We start from the raw sequence: 19,586 nt of genomic DNA on the forward strand, positions 1-19,586 counted from the left end.
AGGATATGAATTGAGTTTCTTCTTAATCACTTTGCATGATGGGTTTGTATGTTTCAACATTCCATCTCTTTTAACAAGATGATCAATTAAAGAATTATTATAATTGATTAATTTGTTGAGTATTTGGTTTGCTCTTTATTTTTCCTTTTTTTTTTTGTTATAGATGCCCTGATAAATATCATTCATGATATTATGTCGTTTCTATTAGTAGAATACTTTCCAAATATGTTACCAAAAAAGCTTCCTTCCACCTATTAAATATAAATACATTATATTAATGGTGTTGGAGATATTTTTCTATTGGTTTAACCCTTGATTAAAAAATAGCATTGTCCTACTTTCAATTATATGTTTTTCCTCCCTTGTCATTTAGTTATGTTGGAAAATGACAATAATGTTTCCATATCAAGGCAGCAAGCCTAAATGCCTTATATAGCACATGTATAAATGTTATGTTAGCACAAATGTTTACATATACTAAAGTGAATGTATTTTTCAACCTTTGATTTTTCGTCTAACAAGGTTCTAGAGAAACAAGGCAAGATAAGTTTTTTTTTTTTTTTTTTTTAAATTATAGATGCCCTACTAAATATCATTCATGATATTATGTTTGTTCGATTAGTAGTATACTTTCTAGATATGTTACCAAAAAAGATTCATTCAACCTCTTAAATATAAATACATTAAATATTAATGGTGCTAGAGACATTTTTCTATTAGTTTAATCCATGATTAAAAACTAATTTAAATTGTTGGACAAAAGTTTTAAAATTTATACTTTAACATATATTTTAAATATTTGCAAAAGATATTTTAGTTTCTCCTTTAGAAATATGATGGGATTGCACAAAGCTGAGATGGCCATTTAGAAATATGACAGGGAAATCATGCACCTCTTCTCTCTGTGTGCTCTTCTTAAGAGCGTGTTGGTCAACAAGTCAAAGGGTGATGGACAATAGAGGTGATGACTCAATAGTTTTCTTTTCAAAGCTGGCCACGTCATTTGTAGGCAGGATGTTCACGGCAGTGACTGAACTTTAACTCATACGCATATACATTGCCTTGCATTCTACGCTTCTTACCTTTCATCCAATTTATATATTATTGAGATGTCATTCAAAATGTTTGCTTACTCTCCACTGGTAAATTTTTGTTTTTTTTTCCTTCAAATATATTCAACTCCATAATTTTTTGCCTTAATCTGTGCATTTGTGCATGGCACATTTGTATGTTTGAAGTTTTTTTTTAATGCTATTATGATTGATTTTATATCTACTATTTCTTTCTTTTTTAAATATATTTTTTGTACGTAGTTATCTGCCTTCCCCATGTTGGATAAGGAAGGACATCTGTCAAGTAATTAATGAACGCGACAAAGTTCTTCTCCAATCTATTTTTTAGACTTGTCTATGATCAATGAACTTCCCGTGCATTCCACCCTTTGCCTTTTCTTCAGTCAATTTTCTACTAACTTTTTGATAAAATCAATCTTTCTTTCGGCAACCATAAATATCTCATAGATTTCTCTTTAATTTCCCTTAACCAGAGATGAAATGAATTTTTCTTTATATTGATTTTCATTTTCTAAGAAGTACAACATTACGTCGAAAGCCTACCTATTGTGAACTGTGTTTTGTAAAATCTTTTTCATGGTTTATAATGTTCCGCGACCTCTTTATTTTTATTTTGAATTTTGTAGAAAAAATTACTTTATTTTGATTGGTTCTTTTCATTTTAACAGGGATTATATTATTTTTGGATTCAAAAATTCTTTATAATTTTTTCATTATGAAATTTGGCATTTGTTTGCATAGGATACTATGTATATGAAATTATTTTTCAGTTGCCTTCTTTATAATAATTTCAAATTTTGTAGAAAAATATTTTTTTATATTAATTTTAAATTTTTTAGAAAAAGAATCTTCATTTTGATTGGTTCTTTACATTTTAGCTAGGATTATAAAATTCACAATTTTTTTAATCTATTTCTGTATTTTGTATTTTGTTCTACTATTCGGTGGGTCATAAAACACACATTAACATACCATTTTGAATATCATTTGCTATTGATTGCAAGAATGCAATTGTTTGTAAAATTGTACCTGAAATATGATTTGATGAAAACATCAAGATTTAAAAACAAGCATTATAAAAAAACAATTCCCAGCCATCTTCCATGAACCAAACTGGCCTTAGCATTTAGCCATTGTCGTGCTGGTTAACAAGTCAAAGACAAAGACCAATATTTAATAAAGGCAGTAAACAAGTGACGATTTAATAATTTTTTCTAAAATACCTTATTATAAAATATCTGACAAAGTGAGTGAGATTTTTTCTTCTCGTAATTTTCCACACAACGCCAGCCAGACATTTTTGTATTATTGATGTTATCCTTTCCAGCGTTTGGTTTTTCTTCAGTCAATTTTCAATTTTCCTATAAACACTGTTAACCACATAAATTAAATGTCACAAATGTTTTTTCTTGACAATTTTCCCCAAAATATTAGACTTCTGTGGTGGGATGTTCATGGCAGTGACCAAACTTTCCAGCATTAAATTTAAATATTATTCAGATGACATTCAAAATGTTTACTTCCTCTCCAGTTGTAAGTTATTTTCTGTCAATTTTCAACAAAGTGCCCGGTTTCAAATCATGCGTGTGACTTACGAAATACTGGTCCCCAAAATACTTTTCTACATCATCTGTAATCAGACTTTTGTAGGCGGGATGTTCACGGCATGACAGAACTTTCCAGCTCTTCATTTATCTTCCTTTCCAATTGTAAGTAATTTTTTATGAATTGTGATTTTGATCGGGATGTACGAATTGACACTAATTATTACTTTCCATCAAAATTTGAACCCTTTCGCTACGAAATATTCAATGTTCCTAGTCTTTTGTGGGTCCTTGTTTATAATGGGTGTGCATTTTATTTGGTACAGTATGAGTGGTCCTAGTTACATCAGTAACTAAATGTTGATAAGCTTTATTTTTATGTCTTTTAAGAATTAAGTTTTTGTTTCTTATTAGTCCCTATTTTATATAAAGTACAATTGAGACTTGTCTAATTTATAGCTAATCAAGAATCATATCTCCTATCTCCTATTTTGAAAGGTTAGACTTAATAAATAATTATTAGATATTAATTCTTAATTTTCTATTGGCCCATGAAGAATTTCTTGAAGTTTAATTGATTTTTTGTATATGGAAAATGGACAAAAAAAACATAGTAATAGATATATGCATGCATTTAAAAATCGATGTAAAAAAGTGGATGGAATTAATAGCAATAAATTATCTGAGACTAGGAGCACCATTCAAATTTTTTATGATAAGACAATTATATTCGCTTCCAATATGATGTCTGCACCATTCTTACCGCAAAAAAGTCTCAGTGAAACAAACAAAGACTAGTTATCACCGCAAACCATTTGTTGCCAACTGCCGACATAAAATACCTTATTTTTTCTAATTTTTGTTTTATATAAACTAGCAAACACACCTTGGTGTCCAATGGGTATGCCAAAGACATTTTGATTGTAAATAAAAATGAAGTTGATCTATTTATATATGCATTTGTGTAGTATGTGATAGGTTGAAATCAACTATATAAAGGATCAGAACATGTCTTAAACCAAACATCTACATAGAAAAGATAATTAGGCTCCATATTCCATTAGAAATAGGTCCATGCTTAATATCTCCCTATTCCTCTTTCCTTCCATCTCTCACACCTCCTCTACCTTTCCTAAATCACATAATCTCCCTTCTCTCTCTCTCTCTCTCTCTCTCTCTCTCTCTCTCTCTCTCTCTCTCTCTCTCTCTCTCTCTCTCTCACACACACACACACACACACACACATCATTTCTCTCTTTGTTTCTCAACCCACCCGCTCTATTCCCTTCTTCATATATATATATATATATATATATATATATATATATATATATATATATATATATATATATATATATCATCATCATCATCATTTCTCTCTTTGTTTCTCAACACACACACACACACACACACACATCATTTCTCTCTTTGTTTCTCAACCCACCCGCTCTATTCCCTTCTAATTTTTGTTTTATATAAACTAGCAAACACACCTTGGTGTCCAATGGGTATGCCAAAGACATTTTGATTGTAAATAAAAATGAATTTGATCTATTTATATATGCATTTGTGTAGTATGTGATAGGTTGAAATCAACTATATAAAGGATCAGAACATGTCTTAAACCAAACATCTACATAGAAAAGATAATTAGGCTCCATATTCCATTAGAAATAGGTCCATGCTTAATATCTCCCTATTCCTCTTTCCTTCCATCTCTCACACCTCCTCTACCTTTCCTAAATCACATAATCTCCCTTCTCTCTCTCTCTCTCTCTCTCTCTCTCTCTCACACACACACACACACACACACACACACACACACACACACATCATTTCTCTCTTTGTTTCTTCATATATATATATATATATATATATATATATATATATATATATATATATATATATATATATATATATATATATATATATATATATATATATATATATATATATATATATATCCCTCCTTCTAATTTGGAAATTGAAATTGAATGGTTAGAGAGATAGGGAAATAGAGGTAGAGAAAGAGATGAATAAAAATAGATGGAAATATAAAGAGATAAAGGTAGAAATATAGTTAGAGGTAGTTAGGGATATAAAAAAGAGAAATCAAGTAAGAGTGTGCCCTCACGAAAAGGGGCTTGCTCAAAAAATTAGTTAGTGTGGTCAGGTGAGATGTTTTAGGATTATATAAAGAGGAAAAAATTAGTAAGAGAAAACACATGCACTTCAACATTTCATCTCCAAAATAGACTAGAAAATCATCTAACTCTCTTGATCACATGCCACTTGTTTGGTAACTATTATTATAGAATAAATAAATAAATAAATAAAATTTTTTTTTTTTATTGTTTATTCAAACATTCTTCATGAGACTACCAAAATCCTCAAATTTTAGAGCTTGAACTTTTAAGGTGAACTTTGCTACTAAATTCATGACACTACCAAGTTACCAACTTTAAAATAGTATTAAAATCTTCCAACATTCGCTAGAAGTTTTTCAAAGGTAAAAATTTATTTCCCATTATTACATGTGAAACTTATCAATAAACTTAAAATTATTATCACTTGTTGACTTTTTTGAAACTAATAGACATATATTAAATAATATATGTATAATAAGTCCATTGAACAATTTACTTTATTTAAATATTTCATTTTACACTGAGTATTACAATCCACACTTTCTAATTAATGTTGATAGGAATTTCTACAATGGAGAAAGGATGGAGTAGGATGGTGTGAGTGTGTTAATGTTAATTTTTATCTTTCAAGATTAAATTTGACAACCATCTACACATCAATTTTATTTTTTTTAATATAAAAAAAATACTTTTAAAAAAAAATATTTAATAAACACCACAAAAAATATTTGTTAAAATTATAACCTACGAAGATATAAACCATCAAAAGATTTAACGATTACAAGAAAAAACTAAAGTTAGTGGAAAAAATGGAGATAAAAGAAATATAAATAATTTTGGATGTAGTAAATTAAATTTTTTATAATTTGGTAGTGGATATTAATCACATTTCTTTAAATAGATTTATTTAACATTTTTTTATCATAATCTTAAAAAGAAGAATATATGTAATGATATTAATGCTTGTCTAAATTGTGTGTTAAAATGTAATAAGAAAATTCAAATTAAATTGATTGCTAGTTAAAAATTGTATTCATATGTACGAAAAAACACAAAATTCGTTAATGTTTTTTCTAGTTAATTATTGGTGAAAACTAACTCTATTAAGTGTCTATCAATGTTGCGCCCTCACAGGGAAATGGCATTGACATGCAACATTCAAACAACTACCAATCCCATGTTTGTTTTAGAAAGAACAATGCTTTTTGAACAAAACAAAAATTCCCGTTTAAAAATATTACCATATCTTTTCTCAGTATTTACTGATAATGTGTCCTTTAATTGCCAATCGCAAGCTTTTTGAATCACACTCCCTTCAATAGGAAAGTGGTATTGTTAGTTCATATTACCTCTGGACATACATACTTTAGAGGATCATATTATTTTTTGTTGGTGTATAAAAAATGTCAATGAATGGAATGTTCTACTCATCTCTTTCATATAGGGAATGCCTTTGGCATAATTATTTACACCAAAATTTCCTTTTTCCTGCATTCATTTTATAAATTGTCATCCACATAATCACTTATAGACATTAATATCACCTTATTTAAAAAATATTGTAACTAATATATTATTATTTATATTAGCATAATTGATTTAGATGACTTTGCTAATTGGTCTTTTGATATGTTTATAACATATTGTTCCATTAAACTTTTAACCAATATTTTCACACTCAGAAAACAATATAGTTAAATAAGATTTAGAAAACAAATATACTAAGGATTGAAAATTCAAAAAAGTGATGTGCATTAATATTGTTTTTATTATGTTTAATAATATAGAATAGAATCAATGATATTTATAGGATTGGATAGATTAGGATCTTACTATTTTGCTTGGTTCATTATTAGATCATATTACACAATTAATCTCTATGTTGACAATTAATCTCTATATTGATAGTTGAAGAAGAACCTAGCCATTTTTGATATTATGATTTGGTTTAATGTTGAATACTAAGGTCTAAAGATATAGACAAGACCCTAGACTTTCACATTTGTGTATAAATGCAATACCATGAAAATATATTAATGTAGAATGTAATTTTCTCAAATTTAATGCATTTGATCTGTAACAAAATAAGCTTAGTAATCAAAGTTATGAAAAATCTAGTTTGAAAGTGATTCAAATTTTAGGTGAGGATGAATGCTCTTTTTCCTTACAATCACCTCAAACATAAGACAATGGGGAAGTAGCCTCACTCAAACTAAGGGAAATGAAAATATGATGCTCTATTTTTATTCTACTTATGATTTACTAATAGCACAAGGCAAGTTCTCAAGCTCTCCTAGAACTCTTGTTTAAATAAGTCTTATAACTAACTTATATATATTCTATTTGCAATTTTTATATTGCTAATTTATGTTTAAATTTTATTTTTTATAAAGAATTAAGTTCAAAAATTAATATTAGTTTTCTAAATTATTTTAGTTTTTCAAACAAAAATTTCCATTATATATTCTTTAAAAAAACCTTAACCTTTTTAAAAGACCTTTTTATTACATTGTTAAAATACATGTTTCTAATATTTAAAAAATAAAAAATCAATCACTATTAATGTAATTTCCTAAAAGAAATAAAACTTAAATTACTTGAGTTTTAACTAAATACTAAAACGATACTCTTTAACTTCATAACACAACATCTCAAAACTGAAATTTCTATAATTTTTCAATTTTCATATTTATTTCTATTGTAGATTAGAAATAAAAATTCACATTTTCAAGAAATAATTTTTAAATTAAAATATCTGAAAAACTATTTAAAATTAAATTACTAAATTATTATATATGTAAGACGAAATTGATAATCCAATCATCATATTTTATTTTTTTTACAAAGCTTTAAATTTCTATTCAACTAACATAAAGTTTTTGTAGACTTCTAAATAAAATAAAATATGATGTATGCATTTTAATATATTTTTAGATTAAATTGTATATAACTTGATATTCTTCTTACATTTTACATTTTATTATGTTTCTAAATTAGACTTCATTTATTTATTTGTGTATCTAAATTAAACTTGATTTGTTTTAATTTTTCAATGGGAACAATGAAAATAATGATTTTAAATATTATAGTTTTGAATATATACATAATTTCATATTTTTTTAATCTTATTAATAAGGAATGCTCTACAACAAGGTCATTCAATATTCCTTAAAAATTTCTAATTTTATACATATGATGATGACAAAAATAAATGGAATGAAAAGTTTCATTAGAGTGAGAAAATCCATATAATTTCTAAACCAATTCATGACATACACAAGCCGTGCCTACACAAATTTATTTTACAAGAATTTGATGATCTAAACCCGCAAACATTAGTTTTATTCTTCACTCATTAGAGATACAAATGTAACCATGAAAAGTGGAATATTAAAGAAAAATCATCAACAAGAAACATTATTTTAAACCCTCAAGATTACTAAAGGGACTCATGAGGGTAGATTTGCGGGCAAAATGAGCGATAATGGAAACCCTCAATGGTGTTTCATGTCTACAGAGATTCAACAAATTTTATTTTAAATTCGTTGCCATTGTAATAGAAATGGAAAAATCCCTCCAAATTTCTATAGAAACTAATGCAAAAAGCTACAATAAATAAATAAAAAGAGAATACCCATTTGTTTTTCAAAATCCCATAATAATGAAAAGTGTAAATAGTGGCCATAATTTCTAAATAGCGAATCTCAGAGACAAAAACCTCATAACACACAAGACTTTGTACTAAAGAGAAAATTAAAACACTTTGTTATTTTAAAAATTGGTCTTAGAATAAAGAGGAAGTGGTGGTCCAGCATGTAAACACAATGGTAAATGTTGGCCATATTATGCAAAGCAAAAAAAAGTCATTTCTTTTAGTGATCTTGCCTTGTCCGAAGAACCAATAGATGAGCAAATGAAGATTTGAATTTTCAAAGTGATTTGTATTTTACCAATCAAACCTATTGTTATATTCTAACCAGTGTAGTTCAGTCAAAATCCTTTAATCAAAGTTGACCTAATAGTCATTTTGTAAATCCTTTAATCACGGTGACATTATGTTGGAATGATCCAAAGTCCTTTAACAAGGTCACTCCTAATAGGGTGATTAAATCCTTTAATAGGGTCAGACATAAAAATGTGTTTTGTAACCTTTAACAAGGTTGACTCTTAATTGAGCTCACTTTAAATGAGTGAAAAAGTGGTAACATGTGACTTGGTAGCTTTTCCCAAATTGGGTTTCCACGTTAAATCTTGGTGTCAAAGTGTCATTTACTTGTGTGAATGTTATTTTTTATAGTTATTTATTTTATAGTTTGTCGACATACATACATAGAAAAAATAGATAAAATAATGTTAAATTTTTTATGATATGCTATAGAGACCAAGCTATTTTATGAGATTGATAAAGTTGTTTGAAGCTGTTAAAAGTTGAATTGGTACATTTGGACCACCCCCCACTGCTACCCCCCAAGTTAAATCTTGGTGTCAAGCTGTCATTTACTTGTGTGAATGTTATTTTTTATAGTTATTTATTTTATAGTTTGTCGACATACATACATAGAATAGATAGATAAAATAATGTTAATTTTTTTATGATATGCTATAGAGACCAAGCTATTTTATGAGATTGATAAAGTTGTTTGAAGCTGTTAAAAGTTGAATTAGTACATCTGGACCACCCCCCACCCCTACCCCCCAAGTTATTCTAATCATTCTGACAATTACTATTAGAGTTGTAGCTCTTGTAAGGAAAGTTTGAAGGGACTTATATCTAAAGATCAGGTTGTACAAGAGAGAGATATCGAAGTTGAACAAGGAGAACTTTCCAACATGGAAACACTTGATGAGATTGGGTTTTCCTTTTATTTATTGACAACGTTCTATAGAAACAAGGCTTGTTGACATTGGTCTTTCCTTATATTTATTGACAGTGTTTCCAAGTCATTAGGAAGTATTGTATTTTTTATTAGGATTGGACTAAAGCTACATATGCAACAAATATAAACAATAGAATTTAAAATACATTAATTTATTTTTGTACTATGTATCAAATATAAGCAATAAAATTTAAAATGTATTTATTATTTTTTGTATTAGAGAAGATTTGAATTCAATACAATTTAATTTCTTATAATATAGAATTTTTCGTTACACCAAATATTATTGAATGCTAGATTCAAACTCTTCAACAACTTTACTTTTACAAGTTAATTTCAAATTGAGATCTCAAATAATTTTCAAGGGTGCAGATTAAGTTTCTTCTTAATCACTTTGCATGATGGGTTTGTATATTTCAACTTTTCATCTCTTTTAACAAGATGATCAAATAAAACTTTATTATAATTGTGATTTGTTGACTATTTGGTTTTCTATTTATTTTTTCCTTTTTTTTTTTTGGTATAGGTGCCCTATTAAATATCATATGAATATAAATATAAATATAATATATTAATGGTGCTAGAACATTTTTCTATTAGTTTAACCATGAATACAAAATAGCAAAGTCCTACTTCTAGTTATATGTTTTTCCGCCCTTGCCCTTTACTTATGTTCGAAAATGATAATCATGTTTCTAGATCAAAGCAGGAAAAGCCTAAATTCTCTATATAGCACATGTTTAAATGTTATGTCAGCACAAATGTTTACATTTACTAAAGTGTCTGACCCAACCTTTCATTTTACTTCTAACAAGGTTCTATAGAAACACAACAAGACAATGCTTATTTTTCCTTTTTTTTGTTATATATGCCCTACTAGATATCAATCATGATATTCTATCCATTCTATTAATAGAATACTTTCTAGATATGTTACCAAAGAAACTTCCTTCCATCTCTTAAATATAAGTACATTATACTAGTAGTGCTAGAGACATATTTCTATTAGTTAAACCCATTATTACAAAAAACTTTAAATTGTTGGATAAAATTTTAAAATCTTATACTTAATATATATTTTAAATGTTTGCAAAAACAAATTTTAATTTCTCCTTATTAGTCCTTACATGCACAAAATTGATTTTTTTAAAAAGAATATACTACTTATTGCTTACTTAACAAGTTTAGGATGGGTACTACATAATGACTTTAACTATAGCTTCTTTTTTGTGATACATACACCATCTGCAATATGTCACATTACTCATTATTTATTTGGAATTTTGTAGTACAAGAATTTTTTTATAAATCATTGTAAATCATTTACATTTTAGAATGGTCTACCAACTATCCTTCATTCTTCCAACTACCAAGTGTCATACACCATGCTCTTTGTACCAAAGTTTTTGTCTTTTTTGCTTACCATCACCATCGATACTTTACTTGGACAAGCTGACAGGGATCACTCCTGTTAAGTTGTTGTTGGCAATATTTAACATATTGAATAGGGACGATTCGCCCAAGCTAGGAGGAACGTTGCCAGTGAACAACTTATCGTTGAGTAGCAATATTGTCATATTAGTAGACGGCATTGTGGGCTGCATCCACACAATTTATTTGTAGACACATCTAGTTCTGTTAGTTGCATCCATGTTGAAGGATTTAAGGACAACCTTCCTTCCAAATGATTTCCTGAAAGATTCAGTTAAGACAACAGAGGACTGGTTTCCAATAACCAAGAGGGAATTACTCCCACAAGACTGGCGTTTGTTATTTCCAGCTGTACAAGTGAAAACTATGTTGATACTCTAAATATAGCTCAGAAAAATAAAAGGATGGAATCCAGCTTGTGCTAACATTTAGTACACAGTCGGATAAATGCAAACGATATAGGCTCGTAAACTTTAGAAAGAAAGTTACTGAAATTGACTGGTAATGGTTAAATGACAGGTACAATTCAAGTAAAGAAGGTGGAAGTGACCAAGACGAGATGGTTTCATTGAAAAGATTGCCACCAGCATGTAAATAAATGAGTGAGGAAAGCTGAGCAAATTAAGTGGGAATGGTCCCGCTCAGTTGGTTATTATCAATAAGCAACCCCTCGAGTGAAGAGAGATTGCCCAAAGAATATGAAATGATACCGCTCAGCTGATTGTAACCAAGATGTAAATACTCCAGCGAAGAGAGACTTCCACCAAGTCGGTTGCTACCAAGGTCAAGGTAAGTTAAAGAAGAAAGATTGGCAAGGCAAGAAGGTATGCTCCCATTGAAGTCACTCTCTGACAGATCAAGATGTGTAAGACGGGTGAGAGAGCAAATGGAGGGAGGGATTATACCACTAAAGCATGAAAAGAGAGAGATTCAATATAAGAGAGATTGCCAAGGCAGGAAGGTATGCTTCCATTGAACTGACTGACTGAAAGATATATATGTGTAAGACGGCTGAGCAAACAAATGAATTGGGGAAATAATATCCCACTTATGCCACTTGCACCTATATATAAAGAGTCAAAATAAGAGAGGTTTCCCAGACAGTGGGGAAGTGAAGTAGTACCTGATACTCCAGATATGAAGAGTGATGTGAGAAAAGGAAGTTGGCAGGGGCTCTCAGATATCACACTTTCTCATGTTCTTCTATGTCAGAGGCTGGTGGATGAAAATTTCAGAGGCCCATTAAATGGCAACAAAGTGCTCTATGTCAGCTATTATTTCTCTGTAACATGTGTCTATTGGATCTAAAAGATAAATCAGAGTATAGAGGCAGAGCTTAAAACAGAGTATAAGTTGTACTAGATTATTGCAGCAACAATGATATTATTAATCATAAAAAGCAGATTACAAAAGAAGCCAAAAGCTGGTAGAAATAGAGCCCTACAAATATCTCCTATATCTGTAATTATATTATAATACATCTAATCAGAAAACTGCTACAATCCCAGTCAAACGTGTCATAAAAAACAATTAAACCATGATATAAATTTTGAATAGACTTGAGACTTAGCAACTATGCCGAAGTCTAGACTTTCTCACTACATATCAGAAAACACTAAAACTCATGCTACATGAATTGAGGAAAGGATCCCAGAAGTAGATTTTTCCATTTCTTTTCCTCTGAGCATGAGCTATGGACCTAAAAATAATTTTATTGCCAATTGAAACATCGTAGGCCCTTTCTCCCACCACTTCTTGAGAGAAATGAAGAAATTGTCACCACGACACCCACATGTTTGAACGCTATGCATAATAGCAAGATTGGAAAATGATTAAAGCATATACAAGCTATAATAGCAGAAATCAAAAGAAAATTATCCTCTAGCCAAATAGGAGGTACCAAGATTCTGTCAAGCCACTCTGTAATTAAGCAGAAATATTCAGTTCTCTTCGGAGCTAGATTGGTAATAACATTAAAATCTTCAATTCTCTTTGGAGAAAATTAGCTGTGATCATTTACATATATGAGAGTTGTGGTGCTATATTATGTGAACAAAGTACAGTCCAAAGATAAATCAGACTAAATGGTAGAATAAATGTAATTTTCGTAATGTTTAATGAATGAAGTAGTATAAATATTGTTTTTAAGATATTTTATTTAGAGTCTCTTAGTTTGTGCTAAATGCATTCCAATATAATTTTCTTATTAGATATAATATAAATTTGTATTTGATGTAAATATTGATTCAAATTACAACTTTGACATAGAATATAATTTATTTAAAATGTTCTTTACAAGAACATAAAAATATTTTTATATTTTTATTACTATACTATAAAATATATTTTTTCAAATATATTTGTAATACTTTTCTATATATTTATATAAATATTTAATTATCTATATTTAAAATAAGTAGAATATATCTTAATTTTTATTTATAAATTTGACATTATTTGTTTATTATAAATATTAATTTATCAATTTTGATTCATCTTAAATACGATGTCATTATATAAGTAGTTTGACATAATCTAACTCATTAGAAAATTTGGAAAATAAGAACTTAAATTAACATTATAAATTAATTGTAGTGTTCCTTTTTGGGTTTAGTGAATTAGTAGTAGGTTAAGGTTAGTTTGAGTTATCTTAACCCTAATAAAATGATAACAAAGAGCTAAATTAAATTCAAACCTTAAACAAAATAAACAAAATTATTATTTTAATTTAATTAGTTTATAATTAATTTTGTAACCTAACTTAAATATTTAAACTCTTAAACAAATTAGCTTAATTAATTTAAGATTTTAGTTCAATATTGATTTAATAGTTTTTTTAAATTAAAGTAGTTAAATAATTATTAAAATAGTTAATAAAAATTTGTAAAGGGTAGTCAAGACAGTTTGTAAAGTTACACTAATTTGGAAATAGTGAAAGTTAGAATGTAGCGAGTTAACAGAGACAGTAGACTACCTAATAATGATCATAATAGGTTGTGAAGTTAACAATAGAGGCAAAAGTGACGGTGGGAAGAGAACAATCAAATCCTTATTGTACACCATTAAGAAACATGTTTAGATTATATTCACAAATGAGGTGGGAAAAATTTTCAAATTTAGAAAATTCGGACTTAATAGATCAATTCTTGTCTTCTGTAACTTAAAAAATTTACAGAATAATTGACCATAACAAGATTAAAAAGTTTGAATGCCGAAAGTACAATGTTTGTATCATCATTTGTTTGTCGCAGAAAGAGATAGCATCATTTTTTTGCTGCAGAGATATAATTTTGAAACAGAGATAGCCAAAGGATAATGAGGCTTACTAACTTACAGTCATGATAATAGCATCGAGGCCTGGGATTTGAATTTAGCCAATATGACACTTCACATCATTCAAAAAAATATAAAATCTTCATTTTCGAAATTGAAAAGAAAAATTATTCATCCAAAAGCAGATTAAAAAATGAATATATATACCTTTATCAAAAATAATATTAAGAAAGAAAATTTATTTGCATTTCTAAAAAGTGAAAATTTTAATATTTCTAATTCTCTACTTTCTCAAACTATAATTAATTCTAGATTATTCCAGTCATTATAAGTTTAGGCATTAGGCATTAACATTTATTTTATCATTTGATGTTATTTACCAGTTACAATTTAGATGTTTATTTACCAGTACTAAAAGATGTCTTATTTAATTTATTTACCAATTACAATTTAGATGTTAAATTCTAGTCATTCTAAGCTTAGGCATTAACATTTATTTTATCATTTGATGTTACTTACCAGTTACAATTTAGATGTTTATTTACTAGTACTAAAACATGTCTTATTTAATTTATTTACCAATTACAATTTAAATGTTAAATTTCAGTAATTCTAAGTTTAGACATTAATATTTATCTTAACATTTGATGTTTTATCACATGTTCATGAATATTCCTTCACATTTCCAAAGAAAAATAAGTAATTTTTTAATTTTGAAATCTTCCCATTCTTCATAAATGTATGTAATATCACAAGTCTAGAATAGTTGGATTTGTGTATATGCATTTTATTAGATTGATATAAATAAAACTAAAAGATGTCTTATTTTATTTTTTTACTAGTACAGTGTTCCATTTATTCTCATGAGAGATGGATTCATGTTGAATCACTACTTATGAAATCTGGGTAAATGAGTTTGATTCAAAAACATGCAGTTAAATCCTAATAGCAATATCACAAGTCTACAATAGTTGGATTTGTGTATATGCATTTTATTAGACTGATATAAATCAAACTAACACATGTATTATTTTATTTTTTTGTTAACAACTTAGATGTTCCATTCATTACAAGTTTAGACTTCAACATCTATCTTATCATTTGATGTTGCGTCATATGTTTCTAACAAAATTAATAACTTTTTAATTTTTGTATCTTTCTTCTCTTCATAAAAGTAAAGGAGTCTTCTATTACAACTAGCTCCTCCCCAAAAGCATGTGCCATGATTTTTTTCAGCCACCAAGTACAAGAAGTCTTTAGATGAACCAAGAAACCATCATAGGCAAACATAGGTCCCTGTACACAAAGTTATGTATCAATAAAAAGTAGAAAATTATATCATTCAATTTAAAAGAACTACCAACAATCTACAATTGATAGAATAACCTATGGAATTTTATCTTAAAATATACCAACACTTTTTGAATTTTAGTATTTCAATATTTAGAATTGTGATGTATACTTTGAAGGACAAAAAAAACTCACATTTAAATGATTTGTACATGTATCCCTTCATAGTGTCAAATTCTTCATCCATGGAAATAAAAACTTCAAGATTGCATCAACTTTAATGAAGTATTTCCTTCTCCAACTAATTTTTATGAGGATCAATGATATTACTCCACCAAAAGCTATTCCATAGGACAATCCAAATGCTATCCCATGCCATAGATAAGTAGAGCTTCTCTTTATCTTATGATTTTTTCTGACACTTATTTGAATTTTATTATTTCAATATTTAGAATTGCAATATATAATTTTAAGGGAAAAAAACTCACATTTCAATGACTTGTACATATATCCCTTTATACTGTCAAATTCTTCATCCATGGAAATAAACACTTTAGGATTGTGTCAACTTTGTTGAAGTATTTCCTTCTCCAATTGATTTTTATCAAAATCAATGATATTATCCCTCCAAAAGCTAATCCATAGGACAATCCCAATGCTATCTCATACCATGGATATTTTTTGCTTTTCTTTATTAATGTAATGTAAATTGGAGGAGGTGAAGGAACCATTTTTGGCCAAGAACAATTTTTTGGTAAGGGGCATCCCCACAAATCAGGATTTCCAGAATAAGAAGATTCTCCAAAGCTGGTCATATGTGTTCCTTGTGGTATTCTTCCTGAAAGATTATTATTTGATAGATTCAATAAACCTAAAAAACTTAGAGAATCAAGCTCTCCAAAGATTTGTCCTGAAAAATGATTTCTTGAAAGGTCCAATGAATCCAATTGATGCATTTCTCCTAAACTTTTTGGAATGCTCCCATTCAAATTGTTCATTGAAAGGTTTAAAAGCCTCAGCCCTTTCAAATTCCCCAAATTAGAAGGAACTTCTCCCTCCAATTCATTGTTTGACAGATCTATAGATGTGAGTGTGGAAAGAATATATGGATAGTGTTGATCTGTACCTTTTAAAGTCATATCCAACCCATCTTGATAGAATCCTTGAGTAGCACCAGTAGACAATACAAAACCATTTTGAGTTTCATTTGCCATTGCTTGCAAGAATGCAATTGTTTGTGGAATTGTGCCTGAGATGCGATTAGATGAAAGCAGCAAGATTTGAAGGTTCATTAGCTCGCCTATTTCCGAAGGAATACTGCCTGTAAAATTGTTCTCCTTCATCACCAGCACTCTTAGCTCTGAAAGATTTCCAATCAAATTTGGTATTTCACCACCAAATAAATTGTTTCCCATATCAAGAACTTGCATGTTTAAACAATTTACTAATGAAACAGGGAATGACCCATTCAGATTATTGTTGTGAACAACTAATGAATATAATCCACTCAGCATACCCAATTCATGTGGTAAGCCTCCCTCCAAACTATTATTTCCCAAATTTAGGACAACAAGGGAAGAGCAATTGGACAAGCTGACAGGGATTACTCCTCTTAAGTTGTTGTTTGCAAGATTTAACATATTGAGTTTGGATGATTCGCCTAAGCTAGGAGGAATGTTGCCAGTGAACCAATTGTCGTTGAGCAGCAGTATGCGCAAATTAGGAGACCGCATTGATGGGATGCATCCACTCAATTTATTTCTAGACACATCTAGTTCTTCTAGGACAATCCATGTTGAAGGGTTTAAGGACAACCTTCCTTCCAAATAATTTCCTGAAAGATTCAGATAAGACAACAGAGGACTGGTTTCCCATAACCAAGAGGGAATTACTCCCAAAAGACTGGCGTTTGTTATTTCCAACGATTCAAGTGAAAACTGTGTTGATACCCAAGATGGAAATTGGCCGTCAATCCTACATGACTCTAAATACAGGCCAGATAAATAAAAGGATGGAATCCAGCTTGTGCTGATATTTAGTACACAGTCGGATAAACCCAAAACATCTAGGCTTGTAAACTTTTGAAAGAAAGTTTCTGAAATTGATTGGTGATGGTTAAATGACAGGTCCAGTTTAAGTAAAGAAGGTGGAAGTGACGAAGACGAGATGGTTTCATTGAAACGATTGCCATCAGCATACAAGTAAGCGAGCGAAGAAAGCTGAGCAAATGAAGGGGGAATGGTCCCGCTCAGTTGGTTATCCTCAATATGCAAGTCCTGTAATAAAGACAGATTGCCCAAAGAATTTGGAATCGTACCGCTCAGCTGATTGTCATCAAGATATAGTTCCGTCAGCAAAGAGAGATTTCCAAGAGAAGTCGGTATGCTTCCACTAAGTTGGTTGCTATTAAGGCCAAGGCCATTTAAAGAAGAAAGATTGGCAAGGCAAGAAGGTATGCTCCCATTGAAGTCACTCCATGACAGATCAAGATATATAAGCCAGGTGAGAGAGCAAATGGATGAGGGAATTTTACCGCTCAGCTGATTGTAACCAAGTCGGTTGCCTTGAAGGTCAAGGTAAGTTAAAGAAGAAAGATTGGCAAGGCAAGAAGGTATGCTCCCATTGAAGTCATTCCCTGACAGATCAAGATGTGTAAGCCGAGTGAGAGAGCAAATGGATGAGGGAATATAAGAGAAAGGGATTCCACTAAAGCCATAAAAAGAGAGAGATTCAATATAAGAGAGATTGCCAAGGCAGGAAGGTATGCTTACATTGAAATGACTCACTGAAAGATGTAGATGTGTAAGACGGGGGAGCAAGCAAATGGAGGGAGGAATCATCCCACTTAAGACACTTGCATCTATATATAAAGAGTCAATATAAGATAGGTTTCCCAAACAGGGAGGAATGGACGTAGTACCTGATACTCGAGATATGATTACTGATGTGAGAAAGCGAAGTTGGCAGAGGCTCTCAGATATCACACCTTGGAAAGAGTGGTCAGAAGATGATGCATCAACAGAGACGACGTGGTTGGTGTGATTGTCGCAGGAGATGCCAGTCCAGTTGGTGCAGCAGTCAGTTCCATTCACCCACGAACTCAGAGCGCCCTCGGTGTCATTCAGACCCGCTTTGAAGCGGAGCAGAGCATGGGATTCGTGGGGAGGGCATCTGTTGGGCATCAATCGATGGGAAACAGTAGAGGAGCAGAAGAAGAAGAGAAGAAAGATTACAATACAGAGATTGCACGTAAAAGGGATGGCCATTGGGAAAGATTACAATACAAAATTACTTCTTTCAATTAAACTTTATTTTCATTCTATTTTGTGCAGAATCTGTAATCTATCTGACAAGTTTGCTTAAAATTTTGTCTTAATGAAAAGATTAAAGTCGGAGTTTTTTTTCTTTTCCTAATTTTCCACACAATACCAGCCACACATTTCTGTGTTGTTTTTGTTGACTAACGTCCTGGTACTTTCCAGCATTTGGTTTTTTCTTCGGCCACATAAATTAAATGTCAAAATTGTTTTTTCTGACAATTTTCCCCAAAATATCGGACTTCTGTAGGTGGGATGTTCACGGCAGTGAGTTAGCAGAATAACGTAATTTAAGTTATTTCTTTGTACTTTTCTCCCTATTGCAACGTGTCTCCCTATGCACCTCTATTTGTTATTTCTACATGTGATGACAGACTGGGAGTGATTTAAGAGAATGAAGACCACCCTTACACGTGCTTACACGTGGACTGTTTTTCTTTTAAAAATAACATAAAAAAAAAGATAAGACTACAAGTCCAAATCAAACACTAGATCAGAGAGGAAGTTTAAAATTAGTTTGGGGAACTATTTTTTTTATTATCTCATGTTTAATGTTCTTACTAGCTGACCCCAGTCCAAGCACTTCATCAAGGGGTGTGATGAGCTGATTGTGTTATACCTTAGATGCATTGTG

At 30.0% G+C, this 19,586-nt stretch overlaps 1 protein-coding gene and 1 pseudogene across 1 annotated transcript; both read right to left on the minus strand.

The window, feature by feature from the left end:
- LOC149529205 (uncharacterized) overlaps window positions 1-12,883 on the minus strand; it is a 148,215-nt pseudogene extending 135,332 nt beyond the window's left edge.
- Window positions 12,884-15,911: 3,028 nt separating this feature from the next.
- Window positions 15,912-18,931, minus strand: LOC149529206 (uncharacterized). The gene has a single exon (XM_089811074.1). The coding sequence runs from the start codon at window positions 18,899-18,901 to the stop codon at window positions 16,151-16,153; it is 2,751 nt and encodes a 916-aa protein (XP_089667200.1). The 5' UTR covers window positions 18,902-18,931; the 3' UTR covers window positions 15,912-16,150.
- Window positions 18,932-19,586: the final 655 nt, after the last annotated feature.

Source organism: Cupressus sempervirens, chromosome 11, assembly GCF_028749045.1.
Source record: "Cupressus sempervirens isolate cs-2001-9-10 chromosome 11, ASM2874904v1, whole genome shotgun sequence".
NCBI lineage: Eukaryota > Viridiplantae > Streptophyta > Pinopsida > Cupressales > Cupressaceae > Cupressus > Cupressus sempervirens.

Bases quoted from the DNA above. Each gene is read 5' to 3' on its own strand.
- LOC149529206 (XM_089811074.1), bottom strand. From the start codon at position 18,901: ATGGCCATCCCTTTTACGTGCAATCTCTGTATTGTAATCTTTCTTCTC.